At 43.4% G+C, this 20,159-nt stretch overlaps 1 protein-coding gene across 1 annotated transcript in view; it reads left to right on the top strand.

Moving 5' to 3' along the window:
* chd1l (chromodomain helicase DNA binding protein 1-like) overlaps window positions 1–20,159 on the top strand; it is a 108,407-nt gene that overhangs the window by 50,663 nt on the left and 37,585 nt on the right. Inside the window, exons 11-13 of the mRNA XM_043701160.2 lie at window positions 2,534–2,607; window positions 10,187–10,297; window positions 19,607–19,721. Of these exons, the coding sequence (XP_043557095.2) occupies window positions 2,534–2,607; window positions 10,187–10,297; window positions 19,607–19,721 (300 nt within the window). The remainder of the gene's footprint in view (window positions 1–2,533; window positions 2,608–10,186; window positions 10,298–19,606; window positions 19,722–20,159) is intronic.

The following is a 20,159-nucleotide window of genomic DNA, read 5'->3' as shown; positions in this document are numbered from 1 at the left end:
CCCTCCACCTCCTCCAAGACTTCCATTTCCCTGGCCCCCAACGCCTTATCTTCACCATGGATATCCAATCCCTCTACACCTCCATCCGCAATGATCAGGGCCTCCAAGCCCTCCGGTTTTTCCTCTCCAGACGTCCCCAACAGTACCCTTCCACCGACACTCTCATTCGTTTGGCCAAACTGGTCCTCACCCTTAACAATTTCTCCTTTGAATCCTTCCACTTCCTCCAGACCTAAGGGGTAGCCATGGGCACACGTATGGGCCCCAGCTATGCCTGTCTCTTTGTTGGCTACGTAGAGCAGTTGATCTTCCGTAATTACACCGGCACCACTCCCCAGCTCTTCCTCCGCTACATTGATGACTGCATTGGCGCCACCTCGTGCTCCCGCGAGGAGGTTGAGCATTTCATCAACTTCACCAACACATTCCACCCTGACCTTAAATTTACCTGGACCATCTCTGACACCTCCCTCCCCTTCCTGGACCTCTCCATCTCCATTAATGACGACCGACTTGACACTGACATTTTTTACAAACCCACCGACTCCCACAGCTACCTGGATTACACCTCTTCCCACCCTACCTCTTGCAAAAATGCAATCCTGTATTCCCAATTCCTCCGCCTCTGCCGGATCTGCTTCCAGGAGGACCAGTTCCACCACAGAACACACCAGATGGCCTCCTTCTTTAGAGAGCACAATTTCCCTTCCCACGTGGTTAAAGATGCCCTCCAATGCATCTCATCTACATCCCGCACCTCCGCCCTCAGACCCCACCCCTCCAACCATAACAAGGACAGAACGCCCCTGGTGCTCACCTTCCACCCTACCAACCTTCGCATAAACCAAATCATCCGCCGACATTTCCGCCACCTCCAAACAGACCCCACCAGGGATATATTTCCCTCCCCACCCCTTTCCACCCTCCGCAAAGACCGTTCCCTCCGTGACTACCTGGTCAGGTCCATGCCCCCCTACAACCCACCCTCCCATCCTGGCACTTTCCCCTGCCACCGCAGGAATTGTAAAACCTGCGTCCACACCTCCTCCCTCACCTCTATCCAAGGCTCTAAAGGGGCCTTCCACATCCATCAAAGTTTTACTTGCACATCCACTAATATCGTTTATTGTATCCGTTGCTCTCGATGTGGTCTCCTCTACATTGGGAAGACTGGGCACCTTCTAGCAGAGCGCTTTAGGGAACATCTCCGAGACACCCGCACCAATCAACCAAACCGCCCCGTGGCCCAACATTTCAACTCCCCCTCCCACTCTGCCGAGGACATGGAGGTCCTGGGCCTCCTTCACCGCCGCTCCCTCACCACCAGATGCCTGGAGGAAGAACGCCTCATCTTCCGCCTCGGAACACTTCAACCCCAGGGCATCAATGTGGACTTCAACAGTTTCCTCATTTCTCCTTCCCCCACCTCACCCTAGTTCTAAACTTGCAGCTCAGCACTGTCCCCATGACTTGTCCGGACTTGTCCTACCTGCCTATCTCCTTTTCCACCTATCCACTTCACCCTCTCCTCCCTGACCTATCACCTTAATCCCCTCCCCCACTCACCCATTGTACTCTATGCTACTTTCTCCCCACCCCCACCCTCCTCTAGCTTATCTCTCCACGCTCCAGGCTCACTGCCTTTATTCCTGATGAAGGGCTTTTGCCCGAAACGTCGATTTCGAAGCTCCTTGGATGCTGCCTGAACTGCTGTGCTCTTCCAGCACCACTAATCCAAAATATATAGCATACTGGCTTAAAAATCATGCATTCAAGTACGTTTTTTTGACTGCATGCCATACATGCACAGATATAGTCAATATTTTTCAAGCCATTTTTCTGGACTTATTTAGTTCGTTGAGTTTGTAGTATTTAAAGAATTTGATTATAAGAACAATATGCAATCAATATTACATTAATAGGAAACTGTTGCAAATTATATTATATAGATTTGAGTTTATGCCTCGAAGATTAATCTTGTAGTTTCCACGAACATAAGAATAGAAAGAAAACATTAATGTATGAAGCTTAAAGATTTGTTTTGGTCTTTTTTGTAATATTTAGCACATTTTATTCCTACACTAAGATAAATGAACAATTTAGTTACTTTAAATATGGTTAAAAATAAACTAGTTGAATTTGAAGGGGAAAAGTAAAGTTGCCCAAGTCTTATCAGACCATAATGCTGTTTTCTCATTAGAGACCACAATGTTGCTGTATCATTAGAGAGAGATGACTGATGGTTATTCAACCTGACGGTCATGATGCCTCAGGCGAGGGGAGAGGTTAAAAAGAAGTGTCCTTCGTGGTGAGCTCAGTGCAGAAATTGAGTCTGCGCTGTTGGAAGCACTCTATATCGTTAACCAATCTGTAGTATAAATACTATCATCCAGCAGGGAAACTGTATCAAGTTGTTTCATTATCTTAGCAGAGTCATTTGTGTACAATCGTGTTACTTGTAAAGGGAGATCAAACCTGAATCAACTTAACTAATTGATATATATTCAGCTACAATTTTACATTAATCTTACAGAGGTCATCGTGTGTTGGTGTTTTCTCAGATGGCAAGAATGCTGGATATCTTGCAGGATTACATGGAATATCGAGGTAAAAACCACGAATGATTTTGTATATTGATTATGTTTAAACCAAAATGTTGAAAATAAACAGTTGCGGAACATTATAGTTTGCTTCATTTTCCAGTAATGTAACCATCTGAGGTTTCAGAAATGTCCTCCATTTTGCCTGATGTCAGCTGAACTTCTAAGTCTTGGCAAAATAAAAACAGAATGGTAGTATTTCATTGTGTTACTTGATGTTACTTTGAATTAAAAAAAATTCTTATTGCTGCTTGCATTAGTGGACAAGTTAGAACTACAAACATCTTGTCCTGAAAGTGACGAGTGAAAAGAAAACAGATGATTTTGGTTATTTCCAACAAAGTGTGAAATGTGTGTTGTATGTAGTAATTTTGAACACTGCTTGTGGAAGGTGATGTTGAAAGAAGGGATACATGGTGGTGTGATTCGCTGAAGGTGGCCTCCCTACATCCACCTTGACTCACGTTGTTATATTTACAAATCGAAGCTCACTAATCTTCAGTTGTCTGAAGACAGGTGTTGGTTTATACTAAATGCCATCAGAGAGGCATGCTACAGTCTTAACATATAACTCATTTCTACGCAGGAGTGACACTATCTGATCCTCCAACATGTCCAATAAGTGAACATGATATGTACTTCAGTCCAAGCTCTCCTTCTATCAGTGTATGCACTCATGAAAGATTCTTGTGTGATATGAAAAAAATGAGTCATTTGGCTCAGTTACAGGTGCCTATGGTGTTACTATGTGACCATAATCTATTGCAGTTGTGCTGAGTGCAATAGGTGTTGGCCAGTTAACACGTCTGTTGTGATGTTGCTATAACATCTATAAGAATGTTGTGCAGAGAAGCAAGTTAGGCTAGATGATGTTCTGATAGCAACCTTCTTTTACAAAGGCATCTCATTGGGTCTGATTACCTGAATGTAGTAGAACATAAACTGGCATTTGGAAGCAGGGGTTTCTCTTCCATATCTATCATAGCAAGAGCTCTTTTTGCTTTCCTATATAAAAAGAAATGAACTGTGGATGCTGGAAATTTTAAACAAAAGCTAAACGTGCTAACAAAATACAACATGCCTGGCATGGTCTGGTAGAGTTAAGGTTAAGTGACCATTGATTTTGCCTTGTGCAACTTCCCTAAACTGTTCCAGTGCCAGCTACAGCTTGATAATCCTTCAAAATGTGGCTTTGCTGTCTTGTGCAAGCAGAAATAATGGTGACATTTTGGAATTTGAAGAAAGAATATTTAAATGCCTCTATTACTTGTATGCAGGTAACATAGTCCCTGTTTCAGGCCTGAGAAAACCAGTTGTCTATCTAGTGAACTTATTGTGGATAAGCCTATCTAGCTCTTTGTTGAAACCCATTAAGAATTCTTCTTCCAGCAGGTGGTTCATTCCCCACACTTGCCAAATATTTTGTTGAAGTGATTGTATATCATGAAGCTTGAAAGTGTTTTATTGGTAGAATAGTTTCAGGACGAAACTTTAGAGCTGTGAGTTTAACAGAGTTTGAAAATGAAATGCTCATGCTGAAATGTACTAAACTTGAAACCTGAATTTGATTCCTGCTCTCCAGCCAGACAATGATATCTGCTGGTTCAGGATGGAATTAATGTCTGGGTATAGAAATGCAGCTCAGCGGTTGACATTTTTGGAAGTCTGTTCAGGTGGAAGGAGAATCTTCTCTTATTGTTTCTACAAATGTTTTATCTCTCAAACAACAGCACTAAACAGATTATCTATCAATTTATCTTAATACCACATTTGCTTGCGTAATGGTGATTATTTGGTGGAGAAAGTGAACAGCAATGTTTACATCTTTCATTCTGAAACTAAAGAATGACCCTGTGTCTGTCTCCCCTGAGGAGAATATCAAGTACCAATTAGGGAATTCTTCTTCATGATTTATTTTGTCCTAGTAGAATTTCTAAGGAGATCTGTCTCTTGATTAAATTTAAAAAATGTAAATCATAAGTATTAAGTTAGCCTGGAACGGTGTTTTCTTTTAAGAACAGTAAGACTGTGCTATTTTCTGGGTCTGTAGATTGTGAAGGAGCAAAGGTGGCCTTTAGAAGAGTGATATGCTGCTAGTTGGATGTAGGAGTTTGGGAGAAAGTGAGGACTGCAGATGCTGTAGATAAGAGCTGATAATGTGTTGCTGGAAAAACGCAGCAGGTCAGGCAGCATCCAAGGAGCAGGAGAATCGACATTTCGGGCATGAGCGCTTCTTCAGCCCATTCCTGAAGAAGAGCTCATGCCCGAAACGTCAATTCTCCTGCTCCTTGGATGCTGCCTGACCTGCTGCGCTTTTCCAGCAACACATTATCAGCTGTAGGAGTTTAGATTAGATTACTTACAGTGTGGAAACAGGCCCTTCGGCCCAACAAGTCCACACCGACCCGTTGAAGCGTAACCCACCCATACCCCTACATTTACCCCTTTACCTAACACTACGGGCAATTTAGCATGGCCAATTCACCTGACTTGCACATCTTTGGACTGTGGAGGAAACCGGAGCACCCGGAGGAAACCCATGCAGACACGGGGAGAACGTGCAAACTCCACACAGTCAGTCGCCTGAGTCGGGAATTGAACCCGGGTCTCTGGCGCTGCGAGGCAGCAGTGCTAACCACTGTGCCACCGTGCTGCCCACAAGGGAGAGCTTGTACATAACAGAGGATTATGTCTGCAGGAAATGTCTTCGGTTGTGAATCCTATCGGACTCAATGGATCGATTGGAGCGACAGTTACAGGCAGTGAGGAATTTACAAGAGCTAGAGTGTGTTATGATTGGCAATTACAGAAAGGGAGAAAAGCTGCAGATACAGTCAGATAGATGAGTTAACTCCAGGAACGGTAGAAGAGGTAGGCAGACAGTGTGGAGTGTTCTGTGGCTTTCCCCATTTCAAACAAGTATGCTGTTTTGGAAAATGTAGGGGGTGATGGATTTACAGGGGAATGTAGCATGAGCAGCCAAGTTTCTGGTAGCAAGACAGGCTCTAAAGTAATGAGGGGTACGTCGGGTTCCAAGCGATTGATTGTGATAGGGGACTCTCTAGTCACAGACACAGTCAGACGTTTCTGCGGCCAGCAGCGAACAATCAGAATGGTGTGTTGCCTCCCTGGTGCCAGGATCAAGGATGCCTCAGAGAGTGTGCACAGTGTTCTCAAAGGGGAGAGGGACCAGCAGGAGGTCATTGTACACCTTGGAACCAAGGAAGGGAAAATGAGATTCTGAAGGGAGAATATAGAAAGTTGGGCAGGAATTTAAAAAGGAGGTCCTCGAGAGTAGTAATATCTGGATTACTCCTGATGCTATGAGCTCATGAGGGCAGGAATAGGAGGATAGAGCAGATGAATGTGTGGCTGAGGAGCTAGTGCATGGAAGAAGGGTTCATATTTTTGGATTATTGGGATCTCTTCTGGGATAGAAGTGACCTGTACAAGAAGGATTGATTGGAAGGGGCATACTATACTGGGAGGGAGATTTGCTAGAGATGCTCATGAGGATTTAAACTAATAAGGTGGGAGGAAGTGGGACCCAGGGAAATAGTGATGAAAGAGATCAATCTAAGATCGGTACAGTTGGGAAAAGGAGTGAGTCAAACAGTCAGAGCAGGCAGGGACAAAGCAGAGAACAAAGTAGGATTGAGAAATTAAAGTGCATTTACTTCAATCCAAGAGGCCTAACATTGAAGGCAGATGAACTCAGGGCATGACTAGGAAGATAGGACTGGGATATCATAGCAATTGCAGAAATGTGGCTCAGCGATGGACAGGACTGGCAGCTTAATGTTCCAGCTTAATGTAATGATACAAATGCTACAGGAAGGACAGAAAGGGAGGCAAGAGAGGAGGGGGAGTGGTGTTTTTGATGAGGGATAGCATTACAGCTGCACTGAAGGAGGTTATTCCTGGAAATACATCCAGGGAAGTTATCTGGTTGGAACTGAGAAATAAGAAAGGGATGATCACCTTATTGGATTGTATTATTGACCCCCTAATAGTCAGTGCGAAATTTGAGAAACAAATTTGTAAGGAGATTTCAGTTACCTGTAAGAATAATAAAGTCATTATTGTAGGGGATTTTAACTTTTCAATCCTAGACTGGGACTGCCATAGTTTAAGGGTTTAAATGGAGAGGAATTTAAGAGTGTACAAGAAAATTTTCTGATTCAGTATGTGGATGTACCTACTAGGGAAAGTGCAAAACTTGACCTACTCTTGGGAAATAAGGCAGGGCAGGTGACTGAGGTGCCAGCGGAGCCGCACTTTGAGGACAGCGACCATAATTCTATCCGAAAGGCTGAAGTTCAAAATTGGAGGAAGGCTAATTTTGACGGTTTTAAGCAAGGACTTTCAAAAGCTGATTGGAGGCAGATTTTCGCAGGTAAAGTGACAGCTCGAAAATGGGAAGCCTTTAGAAATGAGATAACAAGAGTCCAGAGACTGTATATTCCTGTTAGGGTGAAAGGAAAGGCTTGTAGGTGTAGGGAATGCTGGATGACTAGAGAAATTGAGGTATTGGTGAAGAAAAAGAAGGAAGCATATCTCAGATATAGACAGGATAGATCGAGTCAATCCTTAGAACCGTATAAAGGCAGTAGGAGTATACTTAAGAGAGACATCAGAAGGGCAAAAAGGGCACATGAGATGGCTTTGGTAAATATGGTTAAGGAGAATCCAAAGGGTTTTTTCAAATACGTTAAGGACAAAATGGTAACTAGGGAGAGACAAGGGCCCCTCAGAGATCAGCAAGGCGGCCTTTGGGTGGAGCTGCAGGAGATGGGGGAGATACTAAACGAGTATTTTGCATCAGTATTTACTGTGGAAAAGGACATGGAAGATATAGAATGTAGGTTATAGATGGTGTCCATATTACAGAAGAGCAAGTGCTGGATGTCTTGAAACCCATAAAAGTGGATAAATTCCGATGACCTGATCAGGTGTACCGAGGGAAGTAAGGGTCATGATTGCCCCTTCCTGAGGTATTTGTATCATTGATGGTCACAGGTGAGGTGCCGGAAGGCTGGAGGTTAGTTAGCGTGGTGCCACTATTTAAGAAAGGTGGTAAGGGAAAGCCAGAGAACTATCGACTGTTATAAGCCTGACATTGGTGGTGGACAAGTTGTTGGAGGGGATCCTGAGGGACAGGATTAATATGTGTTTGGAAAGGCAAGGACCGATTAGGGATAGTCAACATGGCTTTGTATGTGGGAAATCATGTCTCACAAACTTGACTTGAGTTTTTTGAAAAAGTAACAAAGCGGATTGATGAAGGCAGAGTGGTGGATGTAATCTATGTGGACTTCAGTAAGGCATTCAACAAGGTTTCCCATGGGATACTGATTAGCAAGGTTAGATCTGATGGCATACAGGGAGAACTAGCCATTTGGATACAGAACTGGCTCAAATGTAGAAGACAGAGGGTGTTGCTGGAGGGTTGCTTTTCAGACTGGAGGCCTGTGATCAGTGGATTGCAACAAAGTTCTGTGCTAGATCCACTACTTTTTGTCATTTATATAAATGACTTGGATGTGAATATGGGTATAGTTAGTAAGTTTGCAGATGACACCAAAGTTAGAGGTGTGGTGGACAGCGAAGGAAGTTATCTCAGAGTAAATCAGGATCTTGATGAGATGGGCCAATGGGTTGAGTGGTAGCTGGAGTTTAATTTAGATAAGTGAGAGTTGCAGGACTTATGCACTTAATGGTAAGGTCCTAGGGAGTGTTGCTGAACAAAGAGACCTTGGCGTGCAGGTTCATAGTTCCTTGAAAGTCAAGTCGCAGTAGATAGGATAGTTAAGACGGCGTTTGTAATGCTTTCCTTTATTGCGTATAGAAATTGGGAAGTCATGTTGCAGCTGTACAGGACATTGGTTAGGCCACTTTTGGAATATTGTGTGCAATTCTGGTCTCCTTTCTATTGGTAGGATGTTGTGATGCTTGGAAGGGTTCAGAAAAGATTTACAAGGATGTTGCCAGGGTTGGAGGATTTAAGCTCTAGGGAGAGGCTGAGTAGGCTGGGGAGAGTAGGCTGTTTTCTATGGAGCGTCAGAGGCTGAGGGGTGACCTTACAGAGGTTTATAAAATCATGAGAGGCATGGATAAGAGAAATAGACAAAGTCTCTTCCTTGGGGTGGGGAAGTCCAGAACTAGAGGGAATATGTTTAGGCTGAGAGGGGAAAAGATATAAAAGGGACCTAAGAGGCAACTTTTTCACACACCGGGTGGTGCATGTATGGATTGAGCTGTCAGAGAAAGTGGAGGCTGGTACATTTGCAGCATTTAAAAGGCATCTGGAAGAGTATATCAATAGGCAGGATTGAGAGGGATATGGATTAGAGTGGTACTGGAAAAGCATAGCAGGTCAGGCAGCATCCAAGGAGCAGGAAAATCGATGTTTCGGGCAAAAGCCCTTAAGGATCCAGGATCTGCAGTCCTCACTTTCGCCTTAGAGGGATATGGGCCAAGTGCCGGCAAATGGGACTAGATTAGGTTAGGATATTTGGTCGGCATGGACGAGTTGGACCAAAAGGTCTGTTCAATGCTGTACATCTCTACGAATCTATGACTCCAAAATAGACTGATAGAGTCCCCATTACCTGCCAAACTCCTAAGTGTATGTTTTGCTAGGGATATTGGACCAGTTTTGTTATTCGTAGGCTTTTTGTTTTGTATTCAAGATAAGAAAGATTAATTAATAACAAAACCTGCTGGAGAAACTCAGCAGGTCTGGCAGCATCTGTGGGGAGAAATCAAGTTTATGTTTGGGCTCAAGTGACCCTTCCTAAAACCAAAATCAATTAATAACTTAGAGGGATTGAGGGCTTTCTTACAGGAACTGCATTCAGAACAGTGCAAGGAGCATATCTAAATAAAGTCCCAGAAATGTACCAACTGATGAGCAGAACTACTGACACAAAATAACAGTAACATATGAATTTATATTTCAGACATCCCAGAAGTTTTTGTGTTCAAATTCCATTCCAGAGATTTGAGCATATAACTTTTGTTAACACTCTAATTTAGGACTGAGGGAATAAGACACTTGGAATTGCTGAATTTTCAAAGAGATATTAAATGTTTGTCTTTTCTGAGCAATGATACCTCTTCAGCAAAGAGCAGGGCATTCTCAATGGTGACTGGCCCAATAGTTATCCTTCAACAAACATCCCTAAAAATAAATAATCTAGTCACTTTTACATTGTGAGTTAAAAACAGAAAATGTCTGGCAGCATTTGTGAAGAGATATTGTAGTTGCAGTTCTGTGGTTTGCAGTTCTGAAGAAGGGTCACTGGACCCGAATTGTTGTTTCTGTTTTCTCACCACAGATGCTGCCAGATCTGCTGAGTTTCTCTTGCAGTTTCTGTTTTAGTTTCAGATTTTGAACATCAACAGTTGGTTTTTTGATTACATTGTGAGACTTTGCTGTGCTTTGCCACATTTTCTCTCATACAACAGCAACTACACATCATAATACTTAATTGCTATAAAGTACTGTGAGAAGTCCTAAAATCTTGTAAAGCACTCTCTAAATGCAAGACTTTCTTTTGTACTTGTATGATTCTTTTCTTCAGGTTACAGCTATGAACGCTTGGATGGATCAGTACGAGGGGAGGAGCGATATCTTGCTATCAAAAACTTTAATCAACACGATATTTTTGTTTTTCTTTTAAGCACCCGAGCAGGTTAGTAGAAAGACATGTTGTTCTAAAATTAGTCTCTCAGTTTGGAATCTTTGAATTTTACAGCATAGTCCTGACTGTCTGAAAGTGTTATGAAAACCCTATTCCTGTACTCTTTATATGTTTCTTTTTCAAATGTAGAATGGTTACAGCACAGAGGAGACCATTCAACCTGTCTTGTCCAAACTGGCTCTCTGTCAGAATGACTTAATTAGTCCCACTTCTGTCTTATCTCTATAGCCCTGCAAATATTTTCTGTTCAGATAATTATCCAATTCCCTTTTGAAAACCATGATTAGGTCCTCCTCCTTCTCAGGAAGTTCATTCCTGAACTTAATCACATAAACCCAAGTTTATTTTTCTCATTATCCCCTTCAATTCTTTTGCAACTCACATTAATTTCAAACCCCTGATTCTTGACCTTTCCACCAGTGGGATGCATTTCTAAGGGGAACCACCTCAACTTCACCCGTAGAACAGTACAGCATTGTACAGGCCCTTCAGTCCTCGATGTTGTGCTGATCTTTTATCTTACTCTAAGATCAGACTAGCCTACATACCCTTCATTGTACTATTTTCCATGTGCCTATCCAGTTGCTTAAATGTATCTGATTCTACTTTCACTGCTGGCAGTTCATTCCACGCACCCACCACTCTGACATCCCCCTAAACCTTCCTCCAAATCACCTTAATATTATGCTCCTTCATGAAAGACATTTCTGCCATGGGGAAAGTCTCTGGCTATCTATTCTCGCCTCTCATCATCTTGTACACCTCTATCAAGTCAACTCTCATCCTCTTTCGCTCCAGTGAGAAAAGCCCTAGCTCCCTCAACCAAAAGGTTGCCCTAGCTCCCTCATTTGACCCTTGTTCATTGTCTTTGTCAAGCATTTCACCAAGTTTAACAACCCTAACAAAACTAGAGTATTGGAAATCTGGGTAAACTCTCTACTACTTTAAGTCATAGCTAGCACAGAGGAAGATAGTTGTGGTTGGAGTTCAGTCATTTCAACTCCACATCTCTGCAGGAGCTCCTCAGGGTAGATATTTTTAATCACCCTGTTAAGAAAGGTTAAGCAAGATACATTTCTGGAGCAGGTGGAACATGAACCCAGGCTGTCTGGCTCAGTGATTGGGATCAGCAGAGTGAACATCAGCCTCTAATGCCAGTATATCTCCCCTTAGAAAAGGGGCCCAAAACCTTTTCAGCTGCCGTCTAACAAGTGCTTTGTATAGTTTTAGCAAGACTTCCCGATTTTAGTACTCTGTTTCCTTGGAAATAAAAGCCAGCATTCCATTTGCCTTCTCTATTATCTGCTGAACTTGTATGCTACCTTTTTGAGATTTATGCACCCATTTTTTTCTGTTCTGTAGCTCTTGCTATATTTCTCTATTTAAATAATATTCTGCTCATCTATTCTTCCTGACAAAGTGTATAGCCTCACATTTTTCCCGCATTTCTTCCATCTGCCAATTTTTGCCACTTAACATGTCTATATCCCTCTGCAGACTGTGTCATTGTTACCACTTGCCTTCCCATCTATTTTTGTGTCATCCACAAACTTGGTTATAGTATATTCATTTTGCTCATCCGAGCATATATATAAATACTTGTGGCTCTGGTTCTGATCCCTGTGGCAATCAGTTACAGTTACTTTCCTGAAAATGTTCCCCAAAATTCCAACTCTCTGCCTTCTATTGGTTAGCTAATCCTCTATCCAGCTAATGTACTTCGGGGAATCGATTTAGCTCAGTTGGCTGGATTGTTAGTTTACAGTGCAATTTGATACCAACAGTGTGGGTTCAATTCCCATCACCATTTGAGGTTACTATGAAGAATTCTCCTTCTCAACCTCTTCCCTCTCCTGATGTCTTGTGACTCTCAGGTTATCACCACCAGTCAATTCTCTCTAATGAGAGAAGCCCCTACGGTCTGGTAAGACTATGGTGACACAACAAAATGTACTACCTCCAACATCGTGGACTCATCCTAAGTAGCCTAATGTGTGTACCTTATCAAATGCTTCAGAAAATCCAAATATATTACATCCACTGCTTTCATTTTATCTATCCTGCAATAGAGTTAGGATTGCTTTTGTTTCTTCTTCAAGGAATTGTAAATTTGGCAGACTTGGTTTTCCCCCTCATGAAACCATCTGCTTGATCATATTATGTATTTATAAATGATGTACTCTTACATCATTTGCAAAGACTCTAATAATTTTCCAAGAACAGATATTAAGCTAACTGGTGTGTTGTCTCCTTCACATAGAACATAGAACAATACAGCACAGAACAGGCCCTTCGGCCCACGATGTTGTGCCGAACATTTGTCCTAGCTTAAGCACCCATCCATGTACCTATCCAATTGCTGCTTAAAGGTCACCAAAGATCCTGACTCTACCACTCCCACAGGCAGCGCATTCCATGCCCCCACCACTCTCTGGGTAAAGAACCCACCCCTGACATCTCCCCTATACGTTCCACCCTTTACCTTAAATTTATGTCCCCTTGTAACACTCTGTTGTACCCGGGGAAAAAGTTTCTGACTGTCTATTCCTCTGATCATTTTATAAACCTCTATCAAGTCACCCCTCATCCTTTGCCGTTCCAACGAGAAAAGGCCTAGTACTCTCAACCTATCCTCGTACGACCTATTCTCCATTCCAGGCAACATCCTGGTAAATCGTCTCTGCACCCTCTCCAAAGCTTCCACATCTTTCCTAAAGTGAGGCGACCAGAACTGCACACAGTACACCAAATGTGGCCTAACCAAAGTCCTGTACAGTTGCAACATCACTTCACGACTCTTGAATTCAATCCCTCTTCTAATGAACGCTAATACACCATAGGCCTTCTTACAAAGCTCTATCCACCTGAGTGGCAACTTTCAAAGATCTATGAACATAGACCCCAAGATCCCTCTGTTCCTCCACCTGACTAAGAACCCTACCGTTAACCCTGAATTCCGCATTCTTATTTGTCTTTCCAAAATGGACAACCTCACACTTGGCAGGGTTGAACTCCATCTGCCACTCCTCAGCCCAGCTCTGCATCATATCTAAGTCCCTTTGCAGCCGACAAGAGCCCTCCTCACTCTCCACAACTCCACCAATCTTCGTATCATCTGCAAATTTACTGACCCACCCTTCGACTCCCTCTTCCAAGTCATTAATAAAAATTACGAACAGCAGAGGACCCAAAACTGATCCCTGCGGAACTCCACTTGTAACTGGGCTCTAGGCTGAATATTTACCATCTACCACCACTCTCTGACTTCGACCGGTTAGCCAGTTTTCTATCCGACTGGCCAAATTTCCCTCTATCCCATGCCTCCTGACTTTCCGCATAAGCCTACCATGGGGAACCTTATCAAATGCCTTACTAAAATCCATGTATACTACATCCACTGCTCTACCCTCATCCACATGCTTGGTCACCTCCTCAAAGAATTCAATCAGACTTGTAAGGCAAGACCTACCCTTCACAAATCCGTGCTGGCTGTCCCTAATCAAGCAGTGTCTTTCCAGATACTCATAAATCCTATCCCTCGGTACCCTTTCCATTACTTTACCTGCCACCGAAGTAAGACTAACTGGCCTGTAATTCCCGGGGTTATCCCTATTCCCTTTTTTGAACAGGGGCACAACATTCGCCACTCTCCAGTCCCCTGGTACCACCCCCGTTGACAGTGAAGATGAAAAGATCATTGCCAACGGTACTGCAATTTCCTCTCTTGCTTCCCACATAATCCTAGGATATATCCCATCAGGCCCAGGGGACTTGTCTATCCTCAAGTTGTTCAAAATGTCCAACACATCTTCCTTCCTAACAAGTATCTCCTTTAGCTTACCAGTCTATTTCACACTCTCCTCTTCAACAATACGGTCCCTCTCATTCGTAAATACTGAAGAAAAGTACTCATTCAAGATCTCTCCTATCTCTTCCGACTCAATACACAGTCTCCCACTACTGTCCTTGATTGGACCTACCCTCGTCTCGTCATTCTCATGTTTCTCAAATACGCATAAAATGCCTTTGGGTTATCCTTGATCCTATCCGCCAAAGACTTTCATGCCCTCTCTTAGCTCTCCTTATCCCTTTCTTCAGGTCCCTTCTGGCTATCCTGTATCCCTCCACTGCTCTGTCTGAACCCTGTTTCCTCAACCTTATGTAAGCCTCCTTCTTCCTCTTTACAAGACATTCAACCTCCCTCGTCAACCAAGATTCCCTCACACGACCATTTCTTTCCTGCCAGACAGGTACATACATATCAAGGACATGTCGCATCTGTTCCTTGAAAATGTTCCACATTTCCACGACATCCTTCCCTGACAGCCTACGCTCCCAACTTATGCTCCTCAGATCCTGTCTTACAGCATCGTAATTACCCTTCCCCCAATTGTAAAACCTACCCTGTTGCACGCACCTATCTCTCTCCATAACCAAGGTGAAAGTCACAGAATTGTGGTCACCATCACCAAAATGTTCACCCACTAACAAGCTCATCACTTGTCCCGGTTCATTACCGAGTACCAAATCCAAAATGGCCTCCCCTCTGGTCGGGCAATCTACATACTGAGTTAGAAAAGCTTCCTGGACACACTGCACAAACACCGCCCCATCCAATCTACTTGATCTAAAGAGCTTCCAATCAATATTTGGGAAGTTGAAATCGCCCATGACTACTACCCTGTGGCTTCTGCACCTTTCCAAAATCTGTTTCTCCACATCTCTGCTGCTATTGGGGGGCCTATAGTAAACACCCAACAAGGTGACTGCACCTTTCCTATTTCTGACTTCAGCCCATACTACCTCTAAAGGCAGATCCCCCTCGAACTGCCTTTCTGCAGCCGTTATACCATTTCTAATTAGCAAAGCCACATCCCCTCCTTTTTTACCACCCTCCCTAATCCTACTGAAACATCTGTAACCAGGAACCGCCAACAACCATTCCTGTCCCTCTTCTATCCACGTTTCCGTGATGGCCACATCGTAGTCCCAGGTACCGATCCACGCCTTAAGTTCACCCACCTTATTTCTGATACTCCTTGCGTTGAAGTATACGCACTTGAATCCATCTCTGTGTCCGCAAGTATTCCCTGTCAGTGCTACCTTCTTCACAGCCTCCCTACATTCTTGGACATCCTGACAAACAGCTAGCCTACTTGCTGGACTACAAGTCCGGATCCCATCCCCCTGCCAAATTAGTTTAAACCCCCCCCGAAGATAGCTAGCAAACCTATCCCCCAGGATATTGGTGCCCTTCTGGTTCAGGTGCAACCCGTCCTGCTTGTACAGGTCCCACCTTCCCCAGAATGCAGTCCAATTGTCCAAATACCTGAAGCCCTCCCTCCTACACCATCCTTGCAGCCACATGTTCAACTGCACTCTCTCCCTATTCCTTGCCTCACTGTCACGTGGCACCGGCAACAACCCAGAGATGACGACTCTGTCTGTCCTAGCTTTTAGCTTCCAGCCTAACTCCCTGAGCTCCCCACCTCTCTTCCTACCTATGTCGTTGGTGCCAACGTGCACCACGACTTATGGCTGCACACCCTCCCCCTTAAGGATTCTGAAGACACGGTCCGAGACGTCTCGGACCCTGGCACCCGGGAGGCAACAAGCCATCCGAGAGTCTCGCCCATGCCCACAGAACCGCCTGTCCGTCCCTCTAACTAGAGAGTCTCCTATAACTCGCGCTCTCCTCCTCTCCCCCTTTCCCTTCTGAGTCTCAGAGCCAGACCTCACGCCACAGACCTGGTCACTGCAGCTTACCCCTGCTAGGCTGTTCCCCCCCCACCAGTATCCAAAGCGGTATATTTATTGTTTAGGGGAATGACACAGGGGATCCCTGCATTGCCTGCTTCCTCCCCTTCCCACCTCTAACTGTTACCCAGCTACCTCTGTTCTCTGGCGTAACTATGTCCCTGTAGCTTCTATCTATCACCTTCTCAGCCTCTCGAATAATCCTCAGTTCATCCAACTCCAATTCCAGTTCCCTAACTCGTTCTGTGAGGAGTAGGATCTGACTGCATTTCCTGCAGATGAAGTCGGCGGGAGTATCGGTTGTCACCCCTACCTCAAGCGTCCTGCAGGAGGAACATTCCACTGCCTGTGCTGCCATTACTCTACACTTCGTCTCCAAAGCAAGAACACTGAGTAGCTTACCTGTGAACTTTAAATTTAGGTTAGAGGAGGAGGATGGGAGGGAGGCCCTACTGTGTAGGGCCTGGGGACTAGAACACACCCACTCAAATATCAATCACTTACCTTCCCGACTAGCTCTGCGCTCCAACCTCACTTCCGCCCAGCTCGCGCCGCTCTCTGCTGAGAAAAGACCGTTGGCGTCGAGGTAAGTTCTTTATATATCACTTACCTTCCCGACCAGCTCTGCGCTCCAATCTCACTTCCGCCCAGCTCACGCCGCTCTCTGCTGAGAAAATTATTAATAATAACCAAAGGGCAAAAGGAGGAGAGAAAATAAATACAATAACTATCACCTTTCAAATAAAGGTGTGACATTGGCAATTTTCCAGTCCTCTGGAACTTTTCCAGAATCTAAGGATTCCTAGAAGATTACTACCAATGCGTCCACTATCTCTGAAGCCACTTTCTTTAATATCCTAAAATGCATCCTATCAGATCCAGGGGATGTATTGTTCTTTGGTCCATTAGTCTCTCTAGTGATAGTTATTGTATTTATTTTCTCTCCTCCTTTTGCCCTTTGGTTATTATTAATAATTTTGCTTTGCTATTAGTGTGTTGTACTGTGAAGAGGCTTCCTCTAAGGAGGCCACTGTTTCTGCAGTTTCCACCCTTGCTTCCTTAGATGGATGTCATCGAGGCTCATTGATTTATTAATATCAAGTGCAACCAGCTTATCTATTACCAGATTGTAGTCCATTTATTATTTAAACAACTTCCTCATTCATCTGCCATAATGAAGATTGATGTGATTAACGCTTTAGTTGTGTCCTCTGCTTCTGCTATTTTAAAATAAACTAATTGAGCCAATGAAACTAAATTAGAATCGTTGGGCACTAAGGGTCACTGTAACAAAAATCAAATCAGATGGGAAACTTATAATTAAAGGTTGGTGGCATTTTTAAGGTAATAGTGCCCATAGTTGGGAAGGTCTGAAACGTTTCAGCAGACACCAAATATTCCCTTTCAAAGGGCACCCATGCATGGTTTTAACCGCACTAATGAGGACTTGGCTTTAGGACGCAATGTTACATACAGTGGACCCCTCCAGAGCCCACTGTCCGCACCTGTTTGTGACCACCTGGGCCAGAAGCAGTTGCACTAGGAAGCCCTTTGATCTGCTTGTCCTCTCCTTACCAAGATCAGGAGCATGGGGCTGAAGTCCAACCAGAAATTTAAAGGAGCCACCGACAATACCAAACAAAAGGGACTGCAGCCTATTATAATCCATATATTCATTGTACACGAACTCCTTGAACCAGTCAAAAATATACACAAGCTAACAGTATCTGAACCTGTAAGGCACAGGAGCAGAAATTAGGACATTCAGCCCATTAAGTCTGCTCCGCTATTCAGTCATGGCTGATAAGTTGCTCAGCCCCATTCTCCTGCTTTCTCCCCATAACACTTGATCCCCTTGGTACTCAAGAACCTCTCTATCTCAGTCTTAAATATACAGAATGTCTTGTTTTCCACAGCCTTTCATAGATTGAATTCCATAGATTCACCGCTCTCTGGCTGAAGAAGTTTCTCCTTATCTCTGTTCTAAAAGGTCTTCCCTTTAGCCTATGGCTGTGCCCTTGGGTCCTAGTTTCTCCTACCAATGGAGATATCTTCCCAAAACCTACTTAGACTATGATTGTGCAGGACAGCTGTTTTCTGCCTCTACAATTTTAAGTGAACCAAATTAATGTTGACAGCCCCCAAGGGACTGTATGAAAGAAAATCAAAATTTCAAAGGACACTTGTCAAATTTAAATTAAAATACCATCTTGTGATGGAACGGTACACTCCAGCATCTGTGGTACCTACTGATCACAGTAGACCTGAAGCCAGTGGATACTATGTGCTACTTCTCCAAGGACACCCTGATGTGGACATAACTATGGATGAAAGGCAGGCAGTCAATTTTAATGAGTCTCTTCCATGGCCCACTGCCTGGACATATTAATAACCCCTTCAGCCAGACCATGAAGCAGTGCCACATCTGACGTGTGCTGCCTGTCCTTTGTTTCTACTATTGCAAGTAAACAAAATAGTTGACCAAATTAAACCAAGCTAGAACTGAGAGCCCTTTATAGTACTCTGTAAGAAAAATAAAATGAGAAAGGAAACTTACAGAATTTTAATTTTAAATATCATTTTGAGGGTTGATGATGCACCCCAGTTCTCATGGTGCCCAGCGGTTGGAGAAGGCCTGAATAATATTGGTGGATAAAGTGTGCTCCCTCTCCAAGGGCACGCTGACATGAATGTAATCATAGCAGTCAGATTCAACTCTCTCCTCCAAAGCATGATGTCTGGATTTATTAATGGTCCCCTTAGTCAGACCCAGGGGGACACCCACAAGGAAATCCTCTGTCCTTTCCACCTTTTTCTGCACAAGGTGGCCAAAGATTAGGAACATGGAGCTGATACAAAACCAAAAATGTAATAATAACTCCTTTAAAAATCTGACAGAGGGCTGTAGTCTACAGTATTTAAATATGCACAATATACAGACTTCTCAAGTCTGCTAAAATCTGTGCCTCTATATGTGCATCCTGCTTTTGATCACTAATTGCTCCGACCCCTTCAAATTTGATTACCCGGTTTAACTCCTTAGTAATTCAGAACACCTCTATCAGGTCCTCCTTTGATCTTGCTGTTATAATTAAAACAGCAACAGTTTCATTAACCTTACCTTATCATTAAAGATATTTTTATCAACCTGTCGAGACATGTTATGATCCACCTCAGGAACAGGTGGGACTTAAATCCACATCTCCCTGTCCAGAGATGGGGACAATACAATTGCAGCACAAGAGACCCTCCTGATTCCCAACACATCATGTGGAGGTGCCAGTATTCGGCTAGGGTGGACAAGATCAGAAGTCCTACGACACTCAGTTATAGTCCAACAGGTTTATTTGAAATCACAAGCTTTCAGAGTGCTGCTCCCTCGTCAAGTGAAATGAAGGACTTCACCTGACGAAGGAGCAGCACTCCAAGTGCTTGTGATTTCAAATAAACCTGTTGGACTATAACCTGGTGTCATGTGACTTCAGACCTATTCCCAATATACTTCACCTTCTGCAAAGTTGAGTTGATCTGTTTTTTAACTAGGTGGTGTTGGAATGAATCTTACTGCTGCTGACACTGTGATATTTGTGGACAGTGATTTTAATCCTCAAAATGATCTCCAGGCAGCAGCACGGGCTCACAGGATTGGCCAGAAAAAGTAAGTGAATGAATACTCTATAGAATCTTTATTTCATATCTAATGCTGATAATTATGAATTCTTGAAGGATTTTGGTGTCACTTCAAATGTCTGGATTGTGCATCTTTTGTAAGCTTGTTAAAAACGTAGTCAATTTTCATCTTCTATAAAGTTTCTTTTTAAAATGTATTCCGCAGAGTTCTTTTGTTTGCAGTTAATCATTGAAGGTTGATATTGTTTGTCATTGCTGTCATTTTTATTTCACAGAGCCAATCTGTTTCATCTTGTTAGCCTAAATTGTTGAAAATAGATTTTTGTTTCTAAGATATTGATAAAACAATTGATGACAATTCTGCAAGTGGGAACCAGATCAAATACTATAGGTTGAGATGGCACATTGACTTGCAAAGAGAGAATCCAAGTACAAAATGGCAGTTAACATTGAAGGAACTGAGGAA

Source organism: Chiloscyllium plagiosum, unplaced genomic scaffold, assembly GCF_037043375.1.
Source record: "Chiloscyllium plagiosum isolate Xiang-an unplaced genomic scaffold, Cpla_swu_hap1 HiC_scaffold_12, whole genome shotgun sequence".
Classification (NCBI taxonomy): Eukaryota; Metazoa; Chordata; class Chondrichthyes; order Orectolobiformes; family Hemiscylliidae; genus Chiloscyllium; species Chiloscyllium plagiosum.
This window is presented reverse-complemented; position numbering and strand designations above follow the sequence as displayed.